Source organism: Schistocerca cancellata, chromosome 2 (assembly GCF_023864275.1).
Source record: "Schistocerca cancellata isolate TAMUIC-IGC-003103 chromosome 2, iqSchCanc2.1, whole genome shotgun sequence".
Classification (NCBI taxonomy): domain Eukaryota; kingdom Metazoa; phylum Arthropoda; class Insecta; order Orthoptera; family Acrididae; genus Schistocerca; species Schistocerca cancellata.
The window spans coordinates 276,628,186-276,648,565 of record NC_064627.1 but is presented as its reverse complement, the minus strand read 5'-3'; the positions used below and the strand labels follow the sequence as shown (position 1 = coordinate 276,648,565).

Genomic DNA, 20,380 nt, shown 5'->3' with positions numbered 1-20,380 from the left:
GCTGTCAGGCCAATAACCAGTGACAGCTCATAGGCACACAAGCTGACTGTCAACAAATTTTAAAATTCAGATAAATATAAGAGTGCAAAATTAATAGAATCTGCTGTATAACAGTTATGCTTATCAACACATTTATACAGCTTGAGCCACTTTCAATAATACTAATAATATACTTGTCTAAAAAAAGGAAGAATTTTTTTGTGGAATTTTGTGATTTTGTACATAATTAAGTACAGTTTATGGCAAGAATGAAACAATGTTTAAGCTTTCACTACTCTCTGTTTCACTTTTTTGTATAAGTGGGAGTTTTCATGCTTTTTTATTTTTTCGGACAAATATACAAGATCCCTAAGCCATGTATTAGCTAACGAATTAACTTCCAGGCTGAAAATCATGCATTCGTATGTCGCATCAACACAACAACTTACACTTATTATACACTTCCCTGTTAAATGTTTGCTTGTAGTCACACTTATCTGATTACGTCAATACCTCAGACAACGGATCTGATCTCAAATGCCCTGTTTTCTTTGTGGCTAATTTTTCCTGGTAATTTTCTTTTCTGTTAGTGCTTAATACAGGCTCTACACAGTTCATGTTAACACTCCACAGGAAATCTGATTTGTGCATAGTAGAAAACCAATTCCAAACACAACCTGCTGTTTGCAGAAATGACTAAATTTTAGTAGTACTGTCTACCAACAAGGTCCATTGAGTAGAATACAAATAAGGCGCTGACAAGGAAAACTCCCAATCGCAACAGTTCAAGAAGTACAATAAAGAGCAGCTGTGAAGAAATGTGGCGTCCTGGTTTAAGTGATTACGGTATATGACTACCATGTGGCCGAGCTGTGCTCAAACCCTTCTCGTGCATTTTTTTATTTTTATACAACATGATGAACTATCCATCTGGTCACTGAAATGCTCTTTCTCTTTCTGTAGTCTTGGCAGTTGTCATACTATACATTGGTTACAGAATACGAGTCATGTGGTAAGAATACATCACCATCTCAAGTAAATGTCATGAATAGTGAGGGAGGGGACATACCATACAGATGTCTCACAGAAATGAAAACAACAAATAAATGGGTGTAAACTATGTTACAACAAAGAAATTCAACTCCAAAAAGGAACGCAACTTCAAATATGTTATAAACATATGTTTTGACAGAACACAGAGAAACTGCATGATGGTGAAACTATTGCACTCATTTGATGCAGCTTATGTGACAAACTATTATGTTTTCATCATTTCCTTGGGAATGATCACATTCACATTCACACAAACACCCACACCGAGCATATCTCACTCACTTACCGGTTGTACAAATTAGATGTGTCGATAAGACATTCCTATCATATGAAACATGTACTGTCACTAATGTCGTGTATGACACTCCAGGTGTGTTTTCTGGTGGAGGATTCGTTCCACTTGTCACCTTGTCATCAACCGTTTGCAGTCACCATTTGAAAGCCACTTCCTTTAGGCTGCTAACAGAGTAGTTGTGCAGACTCAACTGTCATTATAGGTCTTTACCTTACACCTTGCTGTTGCAAGTGGATGTTACACCATGACACAGACACAAATTTGAATAAAGCGAACAGCAGAAAAAAAAGAGAAGAAAGGAATTTGCATGAGGCAGGTCTGAACACTGCAACCACGATGCCACTTGTCTACATGGTTTCTCTATATTGCACTTCTTATTTTTGGAACGTTCACTGTTTCTATTTTGCTTTTTTTTCACAGCCCAGTACACTTTCTTCCTCTTTTCATGCTTGATCTGTGTTCAGATTTTGATGGGTTGTTCACTGGGCCATCTTACCACTGTGGTCTGGAAGTGCTGTGATGGGGAGTTTTCCTTGTGAGAGCCATAAGGCTGAAAAGGACACCATCTTTGACCCCCAACATTTAAACGAATATCAGAGCAGCCGGTGGGACACCTTTTCATGAATTTTCAGATATTCGTACAATGTGGGCTTACAGTACAGATAAATCCGACCCACCATAAGATCAAGAGATGTCAGAAGCATGAACAAATGCTACTCTCACAATTGACAATGATGAGCTTTTTGGTTCTCAGTGCCTCAGATGGATTACTCTAGGATAAAATCCAAAACTTAATGTACAATATATCTCAATATGAATCCCACAAAATACATTTTTATATCAGTATAATTACAACATATACTGAAGTCTGATCTAATTTTACTATACAGTGAGTGAATTCATCTGTGAAGTGTGCTACCGCCTAGCGTGATTTATGCCAGGTGAACGTAGATAAAAGTCTGCTGCAGTGTGCTACCACCTCGTGGCATTGACATAAACTTGTAGTTGAGTGGTAAGGGCTAACAGTGCTTGCAGTAAACCATGCACATTGTTTATCAAATCCGTATGCATTTGGCCTGAAAGGCAATTATGTCATGTCAGTTGCACATGTGCAGATGCTTCGTAAAACATGCACAAGTGAACGTGTGCTCGTGACCGTGATACCAAGTTTCACCCAATCTAGGGGCGCAATAAGCAGCAGAGCAAAGTAGATTTAGTGCCATGTATTTCAGTTTACTGCATCTATATTACGTTTTACAGTATTCAAAGAAAAATAACCAATAAATCCTCAAGGTGTCGAGAGTTAGGTCGCCAATGCCGATGACACAGGTCTGCGTTGAAAAAATTGTTTGAAATTTTTATTGTAATTCTTATAGTATTAGTTATGCTGCATACAAAAAAAAACTGTGAAAAAATTCCATCACCCTTTGTTTACCCACAAATCACACAAGTGGATTTTTACTTTTCAGGTGTTTTTAACATACATACAAACTATAACCTCCCAGTAACACCTAAATAAAAACTTTAAAATATAACATTTTTAGCCTAATAAATTAATTGCAAATGTTATGAACATCAACAAAAGCAAAACGAGGATAATGGAATGTAGTCGAATTAAGTCGGGTGATGTTGAGGGTATTAGATTAGGAAATGAGACACTTAAAGTAGTAAAGGAGTTTTGCTATTTGGGGAGCAAAATTACTGATGATGGTCAAAGTAGAGGGGATATAAAATGTAGACTGGCAATGGCAAGGAAAGCGTTTCTGAAGAAGAGAAATTTGTTAACATCGAGTATAGATTTAAGCGTCAGGAAGTCATTTCTGAAAGTATTTGTATGGAGTGTAGCCATGTATGGAAGTGAAACATGGACGGTAAATAGTTTGGACAAGAAGAGAATAGAAGCTTTCGAAATGTGGTGCTACAGAAGAATGCTGAAGATTAGATGGGTAGATCACATAACTAATGAGGAGGTACTGAATAGGATTGGGGAGAAGAGGAGTTTGTGGCACAACTTGACCAGAAGAAGGGATCGCTTGGTAGGACATGTTCTGAGGCATCAAGGGATCACAAATTTAGTATTGGAGGGCAGCGTGGAGGGTAAAAATCGTAGGGGGAGACCAAGAGATCAATACACTAAGCAAATTCAGAAGGATGTAGGTTGCAGTAGGTACTGGGAGATGAAGAAGCTTGCACAAGATAGAGTAGCATGGAGAGCTGCATCAAACCAGTCTCAGGACTGAAGACCACAACAACAACAACAATGTAATCAGTCTAAATTTAGGCTGCCATCATGACACAGCCCTCCTTTCATTATAAAAAGTGTACAATAAAACTGGTAGAATCCAGTTCATACTAGATTTTTGCCAGTATGCTGTCTGTGTCAGTACCCCTTCCAGGCTTCCTCCTTCCCCATCCACCCACTATCTACTCTCTACTTCAAGGTCAAGCTACTATCAGTGTGGATGTAACCTCTCTGCTGAGCACATTTCCATTGTTTCTTTATTGAAGAAAATTTAGTTGTGTGTTTATAATGTCTTCCAGAGGTTGTGTGAACTCTCCTGATTGTTTCGGGTATATTTTTGGGACTTATACTGTTAAAATGCAACAGGGAAACATCAGTGATTTTGTTAAAAAGATATACTCTGCCTACTTTGGTATGAAACAGGGTGGTCAAGGCAAATCATGGGCTCCTCACAAAGTGTCTTCTGTGTGTGTGTAGAACAACTGAGACAACGGTTTCAAGGTAAGAAGAAGTCATTTAGTTTTGCAATACCTATGATTTGGAGATAACCCAAAAAGTCACAACAAAGACTGTTATTTTTGATCTTGCTGTGTGCAAGGTTTTAATTTGAAAAATAAAATGGAGATTTTGTATCCAAACATTCTCTCAGCTATGTGCCCTATTCTTCATTGGCTTCATTTTGCCATACCTTGTCCTCCAGATATACTTGAAAACAGAAACTGATGCTGATCAGTTGTCTCAAGGCAGTGATGATGATGACAATTGTGGCGGCTATGAGTGACTCCCCCCCCCCCCCCCCCCCAACATAGAGGCAAAACTCTTCAAAAGTTGTAAGTAAATTATTTGGTTAGACACTTAGGTCTTCCAGAGGATTCAGCTGAGGTTTTAGGGTCAAGGTTGATAGAAAAAGAGTTTGTGCCTTTTTTCTGTCAAGTGGGTGACCTCTTTTCTTGTACTAATGTTGCTGAGTCGATGGAGGCATTAAATATCAAATACAAACCCAATGAATGGAGACTTTTCATTGATTCTTTCAAACGAAGCTTGAAAGTTTTTCTTCTGCACAATGGCAGCAAATATGCATCTGTACCAGTAGGACTTTCAGTTCATTTGAAAGAATGTTATGAGAACCTTGAATTGGTCCTTAACAAGCTTAAGTACACTGATCATAAGTGGACCACTTGTGGGGACTTGAAAGTGATCTCTATGCTACTTGACCAACAGAGTGGCTGCTTCCTCTTTGAATGGGACAGCTGTGATCGTAAACATAAAACAGAATGGCCAGTAACAAAAATTTTGGTTCCTGGAGTTTAGAATGTTGAGAAGTGAGCTTAGAGGATCCTAATAAGATTTTACTTCCACCACTTCATATCAAGTTGGGACTGATGAAACAATTCGCTGAAGCATTGTCTAAAGAAGGAGAGTGAGTAATTTCCTGGCTTCTCCGAGGCAAAACTTAAAGAAGGAGTATTTGTTGGACCTGATAAAAAGACCCGATCTACAAGAATACTGCTGTCGATCTGTTAACTAACTATAAACTGCTGGACTGCAACATGAGTATTAAAGTTCATTTCCTTCATTCTCATCTGGACTGTTTTTCAGAAAACCTTGGAGCTGTCAGTGAAGAACAAGGACACGATTCCATCAAGGCAGAAAAGAAATGGAACAAAGATGTCACGGGCACTGAGATGTGAACATGGTGGCTGATTACTGTTGAGTGTTAAAAAAGAAAATTCTCAACTCCACAGCAGGAAAAGTACAAAAAACAGTTTGGAAGGAAAAAGGAAATGTTACTACATGATGGCTGATTACTGTTGGGTGTTAAAAAAGAGAAAATTCTCAACTCTACAGCAGGAAAAGTACAAAAAACAGTTTGGAAGGAAAAAGGAAATGTTACTACATGATGGCTGATTACTGTTGGGTGTCAAAAAGAGAAAATTCTCAACTCCACAGCAGGAAAAGTACAAAAAACAGTTTGGAAGGAAAAAGGAAATGTTACTACAAAGACTTGTAATAGTGTTGTAATAAAGCTTTATTAACTTTTCTTAATCTATGTTTGATTAACCTATGTTTAATGCAGTTTAATTACACTGTACACAAATAATACTTATATAAAAAATGGCCTTTTAGGATTTTTCCTAGAAGTCTTACCTCTTTTTATAGACAAACCTTAAATTAAAAAAACCACAATATCATTTCTGAAATCAAAAACTACAGAAAAATCATTTATCAAAACGAAAACTTTTTTTGCAAATTTGTGTAATCTTTACAAACAACTAGTCAAATAATCTGTTGTAACTTTCTATGATTTATCTGGAGAAAGAGAAGCCCTTTTGACTCAGCAAAAGAAAAAATCAATAGACTGGTGATGTAGGGAAGAACTACCTCCTTAGTTACTGTTAATGTGGATCTGATATCAAATGAAGACTCCCTAATTAAAAGACAAATCAAGAAGGGTTTAGCCAATTATCAGCAACATACTCTTCTGCCACTGTCACATTATTTCCCTGTGTGGGCACAGAGATAACCAGGATTTGTATCACAGTAGTAACATAAAACATTCTATTTGAGATTATGAAGCAAGAAAAATTTCAGTGCAGGAAAAACAGTTTTGATTCTCACATAAATTATTTATCATCACTACAGTTACAAACTCTAATGATGAGCAAAACAAGACCAGTCGAATGTAATCTGGTTTTTCATCATGAACATAAGTCTCCAGAAACACACAAAAACTTCTCTGGAAAACTGAACTTTTCTGGTTCGGCACTAATCTCTTGGTACAACAAGCTTTAAATCTCCCCGTCTGAATCTCACATTCAGCTATCCTGAAAGTCATACAAACTGACTGATGTGTAGTCACTTGGCCAGGATTCTATAAACTCAGCATATGTTGTTATAGATATTGTAACTTTGTCAAATCTGGCACATAAAAAATCTTGTTTCATTTCCTTTTTCGTTCATTTAATAGCATTATGCCATTCCACAAGGTTGATGATTTCATGTTGCCAAGAAACAGTGCTATAAAGCACTGGAAAATTGCAGGAAAATTTGATAATACAAATGGAACTTTCTTGAACTAGACCTGCCCTGAGTTACAAACAAATTAAACTTTCAACTTTCCTCTTCAACATCAATGTGAAAAAATCAATTTGTACAAAACACACATAAATCCTGTGGTTTATCTATAAGATCTATAAAGACAATGGGTAGCAATGTTTTACTTTAATTTTGTTTAGTTCTCTGTAGTTTACACAGATATGATGCTCCCCAGTTTTCATTTTTTTCAACCAACATGTCTAGCATATTCAGATGAACTTGGATCAATTGTTCCTCAACCATGCCATACCTGGACTTGGTTATCAACCGACAATCTTCTGTGTCTGTTGTATACTGGTAGTTGTTCTTTCCCGACACTCTTTATTCTGACACTGGAGGTTTTCTGAATATAATGGTGTATAATTAATCACTAAGTCTTCAATATGTTCCTTTATTTCATTGGTATTTCTGGTTTGTCTGCCATACAGGTACGCAGGGGCTGTACTTCCCTTTCTGGATTCCTAATTCTAATTCTGTACTTGTTCATTAAAACTGCATTTAGCTCTAAATTAATATATATCAATTTTCACAATCAGTCTCAACAGCACCTATAAAATACCCTTGTGGACAGAGGAAGCTTGTCCCAAATTTTTTAAAGACTACATCTATATCCTACAGTAATGGAGCATCCATAGTGTAACTGATCTTATATACATCTATAATGCAACAAGTAAAATAATGTAAGAAATTTTTTTATGAATTATTGCAACCAGGAAACCTAATACTTGAGTTTGCATGAAAAAAGATACAAAAGTAACATTAAGAGTAATAAGAATAATGTTATTTAAAAACAAAGAATACTGTGTAATTTTATGTAAGCTCTGTACTAGAAGTATATAAGCTATAACTTAGAAAAGTCTTGTTTTTATTCGTATTTGTATGTCTTCTCTAGATGACTTGTGTAAGTGTGGATTCTCTTAAAGTGGAAAAATATATGTATAAAAAGGGACTTTGTATTATTCTTTTACAAGAATTAATCATCTACGAATGACCATGAGATGCTCTTTTTCATGCACTTAACACTGACTAGCTTTACCATGGCATATTAAAAAGAAGACTGAAATTATTATTACATCTTTAAGTGAGAAAATTAACTAATCTTTTCATGTAGTAAAAATTGGTAGAATTTTAAACCCTAAATAATCGAGATAGTGTGGGAGTTCTTTAACTAAAGTGCAAAAAAACGTAGTTAATGTAATAATGTTTGATTAGAGACTTCTATTCTCATACCCATGACAACAAGAACATGCATGTTCCTTGGTCTGGCTCATGATAGATTTAAATGTTATTTTTTAACTTTAGCTGTGGGTCAGTAATAACTAAATACTGGGGACCTTTCACAAGAAAGCAAGAATTACATTAACACGAAGGACAAATAAATGTAGGTGCCTTCATTTTTATGATGTTCCTTCAAAGAGGCACTATACTGCAATAAGAAAAGTATTATGCAGTCATCCAGGCCATTTCATAATAGTACTGAAAAAAATCCCAAGAACATAAGGTAACTTAATAAAGGTCTTGTCAGAGTAAATTAAGTTCACTGTCACAGTCAGTTAGGACCTTTACCTGTCATTTACATATTTGGACACTTTTAGATTTGTTGTTGTTGTTGTGGTCTTCAGTCCTGAGACTGGTTTGATGCAGCTCTCCATGCTACTCTATTCTGTGTAAGCTTCTTCATCTCCCAGTACCTACCGCAACCTACATCCTTCTGAATCTGCTTAGCGTATTCATCTCTTGGTTTCCCTCTATGATTTTTACCCTCCACTCTGCCCTCCAAAGCTAAACTGGTGATCCCTTGATGCCTCAGAACATGTCCTACCAACTGATCCCTTGTTGTGCCACAAACTCCTCTTCTCCCCAATCCTATTCAATACCTCATCATTAGTTATGTGATCTACCCATCTAATCTTCAGCATTCTTCTGTAGCACCACATTTCGAAAGCTTCTATTCTCTTCTTGTCCAAACTATTTATCATCCATGTTTCACTTCCATACATGGCTACACTCCATACAAATACTTTCAGAAATGACTTCCTGACACTTAAATCTATACTTGATGTTAACAAATTTCTCTTCTTCAGGAACGCTTTCCTTGCCATTGCCAGTGTACATTTTATATCCTCTCTACTTCAACCATCATCAGTTATTTTGCTCCCCAAATATCAAAACTCCTTTACTACTTTAAGTGTCTCATTTCCTAATCTAATTTCCTCAGCGTCACCAGACTTAATTCGACTACATTCCATTATCCTCGTTTTGCTTTTGTTGATGTTCATCTTATATCCACCTTTCAAGACGCTGTCCATTCCGTTCAACTGCTCTTCCAAGTCCTTTGCTGTCTCTGACAGAATTACAATGTCATTGGCACACTTCAAAGTTTTTATTTCTTCTCTATGAACTATGAAAAAATAAGCAAAATATACAAACTGAGTAGTCCATTCCCATGATAGGCAACATCAAGGAGAATGTGAGTTCAGGAGAGCCGTGGTCTCGTGGTTAGCGTGAGTAGCTGTGGAACGAGAGGTCTTTGGTTCAAGTCTTCCCTCGACCGAAAATTTTACTCTCTTTATTTTTGCAAAGTTATGATCTGTCCGTTCGTCCATTGACGTCTCTGTTCACTTTAATAAGTTTAGAGTCTCTGTTTTGCGACCGCACCGCAAAACCTTGCAATTAGTAGACGAAAGGACGTGCCTCTCCAATGGGAACCGAAAACATTTGATTCCAAGGTCATAGGTCAACCGATTCCTCCAAAGGAAAACACATCTGATATATTCTATATGACACTGGTGACGGCATGTGCGTCACATGCCACGAATATGTTGTCGACCCACCTAACTTGTACACTTAGCGAATGGGTAAAAAGATTCTTCCACCTTGCCCGATTTAGGTTTTCTTGTGGATGTGATAATCACTCCCAAGAAAGAGATGAAAACATAAGAGTTTGTCACATAAACTGAAAATAAAAAATTAAACTTTTCACTCGAGGGAAGACTTGATCCTAGGACCTCTCGTTCCGTAGCTCCCCTCGCTAACCACGGGACCACAGCGCTCCTTAACTCCCACTGTCCTTGATATTGCCTATGTTGGCATGGACTACGCAGTTTGATAAATTTACTTATTTTTTTTTCATAGTTCCACACAACTTCTTCCTGGTTTCTCAATTGATCTGTGTTCAGTTTTTCAAGGCCTATCTACTGTGCCAACTTATAACTAAATCTGAGGGGGGTGCGATGGGGAGGTTTCCTTGTAAGATAAGTCATAGGGTCAGCATTGCCTTACGTGTTCCAATATTTCTACGGAATCCAAACTGACCTTCTCCAAGGTCGGCTTCTACAAGTTTTTCAATTCGTCTGTAAAGAATTTGCATTAGTATTTTGCAGCCGTAACTTATTAAACTGATAGTTCGGTAATTTTCACATCTGTCAACACCTGCTTTCTTTGGGATTGGAATTATTATATTTTTCTTGAAGTCTGAGGGTATTTTGCCTGTCTCATATATCTTGCTCACCGGATGGTAGAGTTTTGTCAGGACAGGCTCTCCCAAGGCTGTCAATAGTTCTAATGAAATGTTGTCTACTCCTGAGGCCTTGTTTCAACTCAGGTCTTTCAATGCTCTGTCAAACTCTTCACGCAGTATCATATCTCCCATTTCATCTTCATCTACATCCTCTTCCATTTCCATAATATTGTCCTCAAGTACATCGCCCTTGTATAGACTCTCTATATACTCCTTCCACGTTTCTGCTTTCCCTTCTTTGCTTATTACTTGATTTCCATCTGAGCTCTTGATATTCATACAAGTGGTTTTCTTTTCTCCAAAGGTCTCTTTAATTTTCCTGTAGGCAGTATCTACCTTACCCCTAGTGAGATAAGCCTCTACATCCTTACATTTGTCCTCTAGCCATCCCTGCTTAGCCATTTTGCACTTCCTGTCCTCATTTTTTAGACATTGTATACCCTTTTTGCCTGCTTCATTTACTGCATTTTTATATTTTCTCTTTTCATCAATTAAATTCAATATTTCTTCTGTTACCCAAGGATTTCTACTAGCCCTCGTCTTTTTACCTACTTGATCCTCTGCTCCCTTCACTACTTCATCCCTCAAAGCTACCCATTCTTCTTCTACTGTATTTCTTTCCCCCATTCCTGTCAATTGTTCCCTTGTGCTCTCCCTAAAACTCTGTAAAACCTCTGGTTCTTTCAGTTTATCCAGGTCCCATCTCCTTAAATTCCCACCTTTTTGCAGTTTCTTTAGTTTTAATCTACAGTTCATAACCAATAGATTGTGGTCAGAGTCCACATCTGCCCCTGGAAATGTCTTACATTAATTAATTTTTATTTTAAAAATTCGATTTTCTTTGATCACAAGCTCCAGTATTTATGTGGACATCCTTCACTGCCACTAAGTGACTGAAGAGAACCCTAACGTCATGAAACCACAGAGAAAAACTACATTGATTCTGTGAATGTGATGAGAACTGTGCTTCCCTTTAAATAACTTGTCCCTGCATTGTATCAATATTATAAGAAGGAAAGTTGCTACTCACCATATAGTGGAGATGCTGAGTCGCAGATAGGCACAACAAAAAGACTTTCACACTTAAAACTTTCGGCCAATGGCCATCAATAATAGACACACATATGCGCGCGTGCACACACGCACACACACACACACACACACACATGTAAATACAACTCACACCCGACTGCAACCTCAGGCAACTGAAACCACACTGCGAGCAGCAGCACCAGTGCATGATGGGAGTGGTGACTGGGTGGGGACAAGGAGGAGGATGGGGTAGGGAGGGGGAGGGATAGTACGGTGGGGATGGTGCACAGTGAAGTGCTGCAGATTAGGCAGGGGACAGGGGAGAGTAAGGGGAGGAGAGGTGGGGAAAGGAGCGGAAAAGGAGATAAATAAATTAAAAAATAAAAGGAAAAGGACTGGGTGTGGTAGTTAATGAGGGGTGGCTTGGGGGCAGTGGGGGTGGATCAAGATTGGATGGAGGAGTGAACTGAGTTAAGCTTGGTCTTGTCTTGGTCTTAGGTTGAGTCTGATTGGTAGCGAAAAAGTGTTTCCACTGTAGCAACTGGGAGAAGGAGAGAAGGTCTTTTAACAAGTCCTGTATGATTGAATTTGGGAGTGGGCAAAAGGTGAGGCCTTTGGAAAGGGCTGATATTTCTGTGAGGCAAGGCTTCTGGAGGAAAGGTTCATGACTGTGTTGCAGGTCTGTTTATGTTCTGGATTCTGTGTGGTGGTGGGAGTGAGTTTTGGAGGGTGGGGTAAGTGTAGTAGGCCAGTGAAACAGGGTTTGTCAGCTATGAGGGGGTGCTGAGGAGGATTGGAGGTTGTTGTAGACGTGGCGAACAATGGTACTCCAAGGCGGGAGCAGGAAGTGAGCAGGATGGAAAGCTTTTTGAAGTGGTGGAATTCATGTTGCTCAAGATCCTGCAGGGCAAGAGTTTCAATTTGTGTTATGGGTTTGAGGACTTTGGGGATGAACATGCTGCCAAACATATTATCCTTGATTTCAGGGACTGCTTCACAGCTTGTGCCGTATGGATCCTTCCCACCAACACCTGCTTTTCTGAATTGCACAGGTGGGAACTTTCCCTGCAATAAATCCTACAATCCCATAACCCTCCTGGCCTCAACCTTCGTTAGTCGCTGTCCTCATCCATCCAGCCCCTTCCCTCCTCCCATTCCAGCACTATACAGCTGTCATTCCACCACCAAACCCACTCTTTTTATTGTTATTTATTTATTTTTTAATTTATTTCTCTCCTTTTCTGCTATTTCCTACCGCCCCCCCCCCCTCCCCACCTCTCCCCTGCCCTCTGCCTAACCTGCAGCACTTCACTGCCATTCCCACCATACTACCCCTCCCCCTCCCCACCCCAGCCTCCACCTTACCCCCTTCTAGACACCACTCCCATCAAGCACTGGTGCTGCTGCTCCCAGTGAAGTTTCAGTTGCTTGAGACTGCAGTCGTGTGTGTGAGGTGCATGCGCTGGTGTGTGTGTGTTTATTGTTGACAAAGGCCATTGGCCGAAAGATTTAAGTGTGAAAGTCTTTTTGTTGTGCCCATCTGCAACTCAGCATCTCCGCTATATGGTGAATAGCAACTGTCCTCAGATAATATTGTTACATTCCATCCTGGATTTTCCATTGTTCCGGAATTGAATTTTTTTGTCTTTTCCAACAAACTCAATCTTTATCAGTACTCATTTGGACTGGATCATCATCTTCATCATGAACATGATCACCCTCTTTACATTCTATGGTGTCTTTAGTTCTCAATAAGTTTTTCTGTGTTCTATAAATAATAACAAATTTCAGATGCCATTTCATTTTTCGTCCCACTAACTTTACAATACAAAATACATTGCAAATTTCTGTGAACTTAATTTCTGTAAATGACTCTTCAATGAATGATTTCTTAGCTTGAAGTTCACCAGCTTTTAATTACAACTAAAATCAGAATATTCTCTTTAGCATTCTGTCATCTGTAAATGTTTTAAAATTTAAATTATCTGAAGATTTAAGGGCTTTTACTAGTACAGAGGCTATATTTTCATTAACTTTTAATTTCCTCTGATACTACCATCTGCAGATACGTTTTCTTGTTTCACTTTTAAGTATGTTTCAAAAATCCCAAATGAATATGTTATAATGACCAAAATTAGTGCATAGGTAAACCTGTGATTGCGAGTTCCAACTCAGTATTCCACGTTTAATTTGTTTAGTCTAATTTGTTTCATCATTACGAGTTGGGAGAAGTCAAGAAGTCAGCAAGTTTCATGCTGATATGGTGCACTACCAACTGCTGTGATGTAACAGTGCATGGAACGAACATTGTAAAAAAACTGTAAATTGTTTTGTTTGCTGTCAGCACTGGGCATGCATAAATGCTGACACATTTTAGGAGAACTTCATCACAATTTGCAATGAGAAAGTGAATGTTATCTCAAAATTTGTGTTTCATAATCACGGAGATTTTGCCACTAGTATCTTCCAACACGATATTATATCAAGAAAATAATACGTAGTGCAATGACTTTATGCCTAATGAGTTGTATATGTGGGGAAAAAAGGATATTACTTTCATGCCAAATGGGAACATGAATTTTTGTAACAGAAAAAGTGGCACATGCATTTGTTTATTGCATCAAGATACTATTGCATTTGTGAAATATCTGTGCACACACGTGTCAAACCGAGTTTCCTTCATACAATGAACTGAGAGAGAGAGAGAGAAAAAAAAAAAAAAAAAAAAAAAAATTAAGGAACTTAATATCCGTTAAGTTTTCAGCAAAATCTGTTCACAAAACCAGCTGACAAATGTGTTGTTGCCACTCTTGCTTCTTACTGTGTCTTGAATATATTGCCAAAAAGGAGGAAATACTTTAATGAGGGTGAATTCGTAAGATAAAAATTTCAAGGTGCTGCTGAAGAGTTGTTTCAGAATGTCAAAAACAAGTCTGAAATCATGGATGCCAATGAATCCCTTCAACTTTCATCAAGAACAATCACAAGAAGACTTGAAAACAATGTCCAATGATGTTTTTTCTTTATTGAAAATATACTTGGACAAGTGTTGTTATTTTGCAATGTAATTAGATAAATCCTATGATGCAACAGGCACTGCTCAGCTGCCAGCTTTTGTAAGGATGATTTTTAATAATTTTATTGTCAAAGAAGAACCTTTGAAAGTAATTTCTTTGGAAAGCCATACAAGAGGAGAAGATACTTTTTTTACCGTGAAGCAGCTCATCTTATCTGAGGAAATAACTATCTACAACTTTGTTTGCCAAAGAGATGCAAGTTTTCAACAGTTTGTAACATACCACTACATTTTACACCAACAGTCTCTGTGGGTAAAGTTTCTTCTCCACAATCTTTTACTGGCTATCAAACTGTTTTTGCAAGGACTAGAAGAGAATAGTCTGTTAGCTTATACCGCAGATCCTTTCCAGCTTATGAATTTTGCGTCTTATCTGAAAACCTTAATGGTTAAATTTGAAATTTCAAGCTAATGCAAATGTATTGCTGATATGATATTCGAAGCAAATTCTTTGAGAAATACCCTATATTAGTGCATGTTGCACTTACAATAAAGGCTTTGTTTACTTCTAGTTACGTTTGTGAATCATTATTTTCATAGATGAATTTATTAAAAATAAGCACAGAACAAAGCTGACAGGTGAAAGCCTGGATTCCTGTATTTGACTGTGTAACAAGTTATATACCAAGTACCAAGGACAATGTTAACAGAACATCTATGAGATTTCACATTAGTGCTGCCTTAAATGATTTAAGATAGTTATTATGCTATGAACATAAGAATATATTTGTAAAATATTGTGAAATAAAATTCTCATGTTTAATACAAATAGTGAAGATGTGAAACTTTTATTGTTAAATGGTTGTTTAACAGTATCAAAAAATTACAAATGTAGCAATTATTGTACTTTTAAAAGAAACAGAGCACTTCGATACATTGATATGGAATAGTAGATTGCAATGGCTTTGTGGCTACTTACCCTTGGACTAAATTGTACTGTTATATTGGATGAAATAAACTTGTAAAGCAGTATAAATCACTTAAAGTAATACAAAATATTTAAAAGCATCAAATTTAGTACATAATACAACTTTGGTAGTTCTTGTAATACAATCAGAATAAAGCTATAGGGAAACTCAGTGTGTTAGTAAGACAGTAATTTTACTTACTGGACAATCCTGATAACAGTACAGGTTACTATTAAGAAATCAAGCATTACAGGTCACCTGAGTCATAAAATTCTCCTCAAAGCTGTACAAAGTCAACAATTACATTTGTTTCTATTTTTACTCAACATAGTAATCAGTTTCATGAGACTTTAATGAGTTATGATTGCAGTACCTATGTTCCAGCCAAATGCACTAACATTTAAGCAAACATGCAATTCCTACAACATGCTAGTTTCTGGTTTTCATACTATGTCCTTTATTTTGAGCTAATCTTAATTTGTGCCCATTTTGTCTTATAGACAAAATCTTTTCTTTTCTATCCCTATTAATAAGGATATAAGGCACTTTTCAATGGTTATTATTTGCTATATCAGGAATTAAACTTACTGGTCTCTTGGAGGGGCTGAATATGCACTATAATGTCGTGTATATCTATTACCTACAGTGACAGTCATACAAGGTAGATCCATAATAAGCTGGATACTGGGTAATTTGCCTACCCCCCCTCCCTCCCCCGCACCTGCAATTCAATGACTTCCACCTTCGTCCCTAGAAGACAGGGACTGTTGTCTATTTTTTTTTTTTGTGTCTCTGTATCAGTTGTAATGGGAATTGCCTCTTGAATTTCTACTGGTAGACCCATCTGTCTCTGAGTGTATTTCAAAAACATACAAGCCACTTTGGCTATATTGTCTTTTTAACAGTATTAATGTTCACTCAAGACTTATAAACGCAAAGTAGAAAAAAGAATATGAAATTCATAGTACCATATTTAATACACTATAAGATGCCCTTTTTTCTTTGAAAAATTGCCTCCAAAATTCAGGTTCATCTCATGCTTGAAATTAATATAAGAATGTACAGTGTTTGATTTAAAATTCCCACCAGTTTTAAAAATGGCCATATATTCAATGCTGCGGAAACCTATCTCTATCTGGCAACACTGGTTCAACTGGAGCAGCAGTGCACCGATGCAACGAAAATGAGTTGCGAGGGGGGGGAGATGGACTTACTTCACAATTGCAACCTCTTGGAGTCTCGATAAATAAACCATTTAAAGTGAATATGAGAGAGGAATCGAACAGCTGGATGATGGATGAAACCAAATATGAATTCACACTGAAGGGAGCTTCCCTCGATGGCAGTGAAGACCATTTTATATATGAAGAGGACAACAAAGAGGAACAAGAAGAAAATTCAGATGATGATTTTCAGGGATTTTAAAGGTCAGTTCAGTTTTATAAGCTAAGAATTTTTTTAGTCTGGCTTTGGAATCTAAAAATAAAAATGGTAAAAATGTTACTTAAAAAAATTGGGAAGTGTATATAAGAAGCTCAATACACATAAAAATTAACCACTGCAATCAATATTTCAGTACTTACGTCTTACTATGTCTGGAACAACTATTCCTTTCAATGCAGTATTCAGCTGTTCCCTCTTTGCATCATTATCTTCCAGATTACCAAATATTTTTTTCTTTATATTTTGGATGTCAATATAGGAAATTTTCAAATAATTTAAGAATCGCAAGGTTCTCTTTATTGATGTTTTACAAAGTGGGCAGCTTTTGAGACTTATTTCAACGTTTTGCTGTTTCAACCACTCATCCAATGCCTTAGACTCGATAGTATGTTTGCAATCCTCCAGATACACGAATCTGAAATAACAAAATATTACTGGTGCTTTTTAAAAAAGATTTTCAAAATGAATTTAGTAAATAAAAATCTCTACTAATATAGTGACATGAATGACAGCTTCTAACAATGTTGCCTGCATCTAATCTACAATGTTAAACTAGTGTTAAAACACCCTTGCACAAATTCTATTATGTTTTAATACTATGGATATTTGTCATTCAAGGCAACTTGGGATAACTACATTGGCACTTTTCTAATTATCAGAAACTATTTCTTTGGGATGGGAAACACAGAGGTATTAAAATTTACATGACATCAGTCATCACTGAAAATCTTTTAGGGATTTGGTCTAGACATAAAACTTGTAAATGTCACTGGAATGATCATTAAGAATACCAGATCAAAAGTTAGATTTTGAGGTGAAATGTCTGAACAATTCAAAATCTGAGCCAGCCTCTGACAGGGGATGGACTGGCCGCAGCTGCACTTTGGAGAAAGTAATGTGAAACTTGAGTAGTAAGAAAAGCCAACCAAATACCAAGATTGGAAGAAATACCAAACTTAATTGCATAGGATTTGGAGATAACTCTGCAATACTGACAAATAATGTGGAGGAGGCTAAACTTCATATTGTAATACTTGAAAAAATAACACAGAAATGATGCCAGCCTTCAAAGTTGAAACATCATCTGCTCAACTGAACATTAACAAAGAAATTAAGACTCTTAACACGTTGAAATACTTTGGTGAAATAAAAACCTGGAGCTTGAACAAGAGGGGCTCAACAGGGAGTTGAATAACTAAATTGTAAAAGCACAAAAAAGCATCTGGCCAACCTACAAGAAAAAATCTCTGTCAGTGAACACCATATTCAAAAATCACTACTACATTATAAACCCTGAAGCAACATATGCAAGCGAAACACTATTCAAGTTAAACACCAAATCAACACCAAATAAACTATAGATGGAAGACAAGAATAATCAGAAATGCCATCCACAAAAAACACCAAATAGATGGGTGATGGAGATTGCTACATAACAAAGTGATGTATAGGGAAAGTGAGTCAGTAACAGATACCATGAAAAAAGGAAAGGATACCACTTTCTTCCATACATAAAGATTACCAGAAACCAGGCTAGCAAAACAACTATTCAACTTCTTGTGAAAAAATGAAATTACAAATAATTGGTTCAAAGAGGAGAAAAGATGGTTTAGAAGAGTTGAATATAACAATGCAACCAACTGTAAACTGGGGAGGCAAGATGATTACGAAGTAAGGGCAGAGAATGATGAGGTTTAGGGAGCAGAGAGCAGGCTGAAAAGCCAAATCTCTAACTGTAATATTTAAGTGTATATGGACTTATTCAAGTGCTCCAACATGGATGTAAACTACATATAAAATGAATCTTCAGCTGCAAATTTACTGTAACATTTTCTACTGTTTAGTTAGTCAAGTAAAAAGAATGTTTTTGATAGGGAAATAGATTCTCATGTACACAATAGGTTGCCTGTGTGTCATAAAACAAAGGAATACAACAGAGTGCTAGCCCGTGGCTCTGACATGTGCATCAAGTCATTTTACCCCAAGGATTATTGTCTGTGCCACCAACTGAGTGAACTTTCTAGGCACATGTCACCTTCACCTCATTACAGTTAGAAAAATATTTCCCACAGTTGTGGCTAGTGCTTCCTTATGGTGGTTTCCAAAAACAAAATGCCATGTACAACAAACAATGCTAATTTGCATTTTTTCATTCAGTTTGGTTCCTGGTTTCCTAAAAATGAATAAATGCATTGAGATGGCACCTGATATATTTTGTCCACCACTTTCACTGCTACTCTCTTAGAGGTTATCCTGCATTCATTTGGTAGTGTGAGTGTGTGTGTGTGTGTGTGTGGGGGGGGGGGGGGGGGAGGCTGTTTTACAATGGCCATCAATCATCTTCCTTTCCACAGTTTCTTATCTGTCCAATCATTACCTTGACAGCCCCTTGCATTAATTTAATCGCAAACTTCTCACACCCGTCTTCTAGGTGGTCTTCCATGTTTCCTTCACTCAGCTGGTGTCCATTCTGTCGTGGTGCATCTGCTTATGCCACCACCATAGCTGCAGAGTTCATATTTTGCACCTCCAGTGAGAGACCACAATGTGTGTGCCTGTGTTGCTTGGTGCCAGCAGTGGCAACAGCTGGGTGGACCCAGCAGCCTGCTGCCACTGTGGTCCCACTCTCTCTTGCATCATTCGCGTTCGGTGAAGGTTCAACTTGGTGATTATGGCTGTTCTGTAATTTTGCTGTAATGAACTTGGCCACTTACTGGACTTGGGCTGGACTGTTCTTCCTGTGTTTAACGTTCACATTCATGTGTAACTCTGATACTAAGTCACGGTAGCTGCATTTTCCAGTGTACTTATTTGTTGTAATAGAAATTGTAGATACTATAGTTTTTGGCCATGCAGTTTTTCTTCATATCTGCAAGTACAAAGAATGCAATGTTGGTTCAGTTGTTACAACAGCAGCAGATTGAACGGCAACACGAGCAGTTTAGGCTTGCTTCATCAGTTGGTTATGAGATTACAGGTTATCTTAGTTGAGGAGGTCCTGGCTATTGCTTAGGCATTTGAAGTGGCACAGGCTATGACTGAACAGTTTGAAGACATACTGGATGTAGTGGAATTGTGTTCAGTACCACAACAATGGTGTAGTTCACAGACTACCACGTCATTTGCTTCAGATTCACACCATTCACAATTGGCCTGACTATGGCTCTTCCCACTATCATTTCTTAACACATGCTCATAGTCAGTCTTCTCAGTGTGCGGCCTGCCATAAACATGCATATTTGGCAGCCATCTGTCATGGCTGTTCAGTGTTCCCAGTAAGATTAATCCTATTTTGCTAATTTAGCATTTCCAGGTCAATAATTCCGCATTTCCAGGTCAATACCACGGTCTCTGTGTCTCCGATGAATCTTGATACTTATCACCGTTTTGGTGTTTGGTTATTGTGATTAGCGAATTCCTGTTCAAAGCCAGTTCCTGATTGATAATGAGTTTCAGGATATTACATGGGTGGTCATGTTTTTGGCTGTCACCAGTGAGATGTCTGAAAACTGTTTGGTCAGTTTCTGGGTTTTCAATTGAGGATGTTTTGCATCTTGTTTCCAACTTCATACTGTTACAAGGGTTGGACAACCTCTGTCACAAGTTTGGCTCTCTGTTTTTGCTGGGACTGGGTGCTGCAATAAAACTATGGGGCCCATACCACCCTTAAACCAAATGCCAGTCCCAAATTTAGTTGTGATATGCCTATTCCATTTGCTCTGCAGCTGTCAACGAA

At 37.6% G+C, this 20,380-nt stretch overlaps 1 protein-coding gene across 1 annotated transcript in view; it reads right to left on the bottom strand.

Moving 5' to 3' along the window:
* LOC126153247 (NFX1-type zinc finger-containing protein 1-like) overlaps positions 1 to 20,380 on the bottom strand; it is a 453,816-nt gene that overhangs the window by 64,717 nt on the left and 368,719 nt on the right. Inside the window, exon 16 of the mRNA XM_049916059.1 lies at positions 16,785 to 17,059. Coding sequence (XP_049772016.1) covers positions 16,785 to 17,059 — 275 coding nt within the window. The remainder of the gene's footprint in view (positions 1 to 16,784; positions 17,060 to 20,380) is intronic.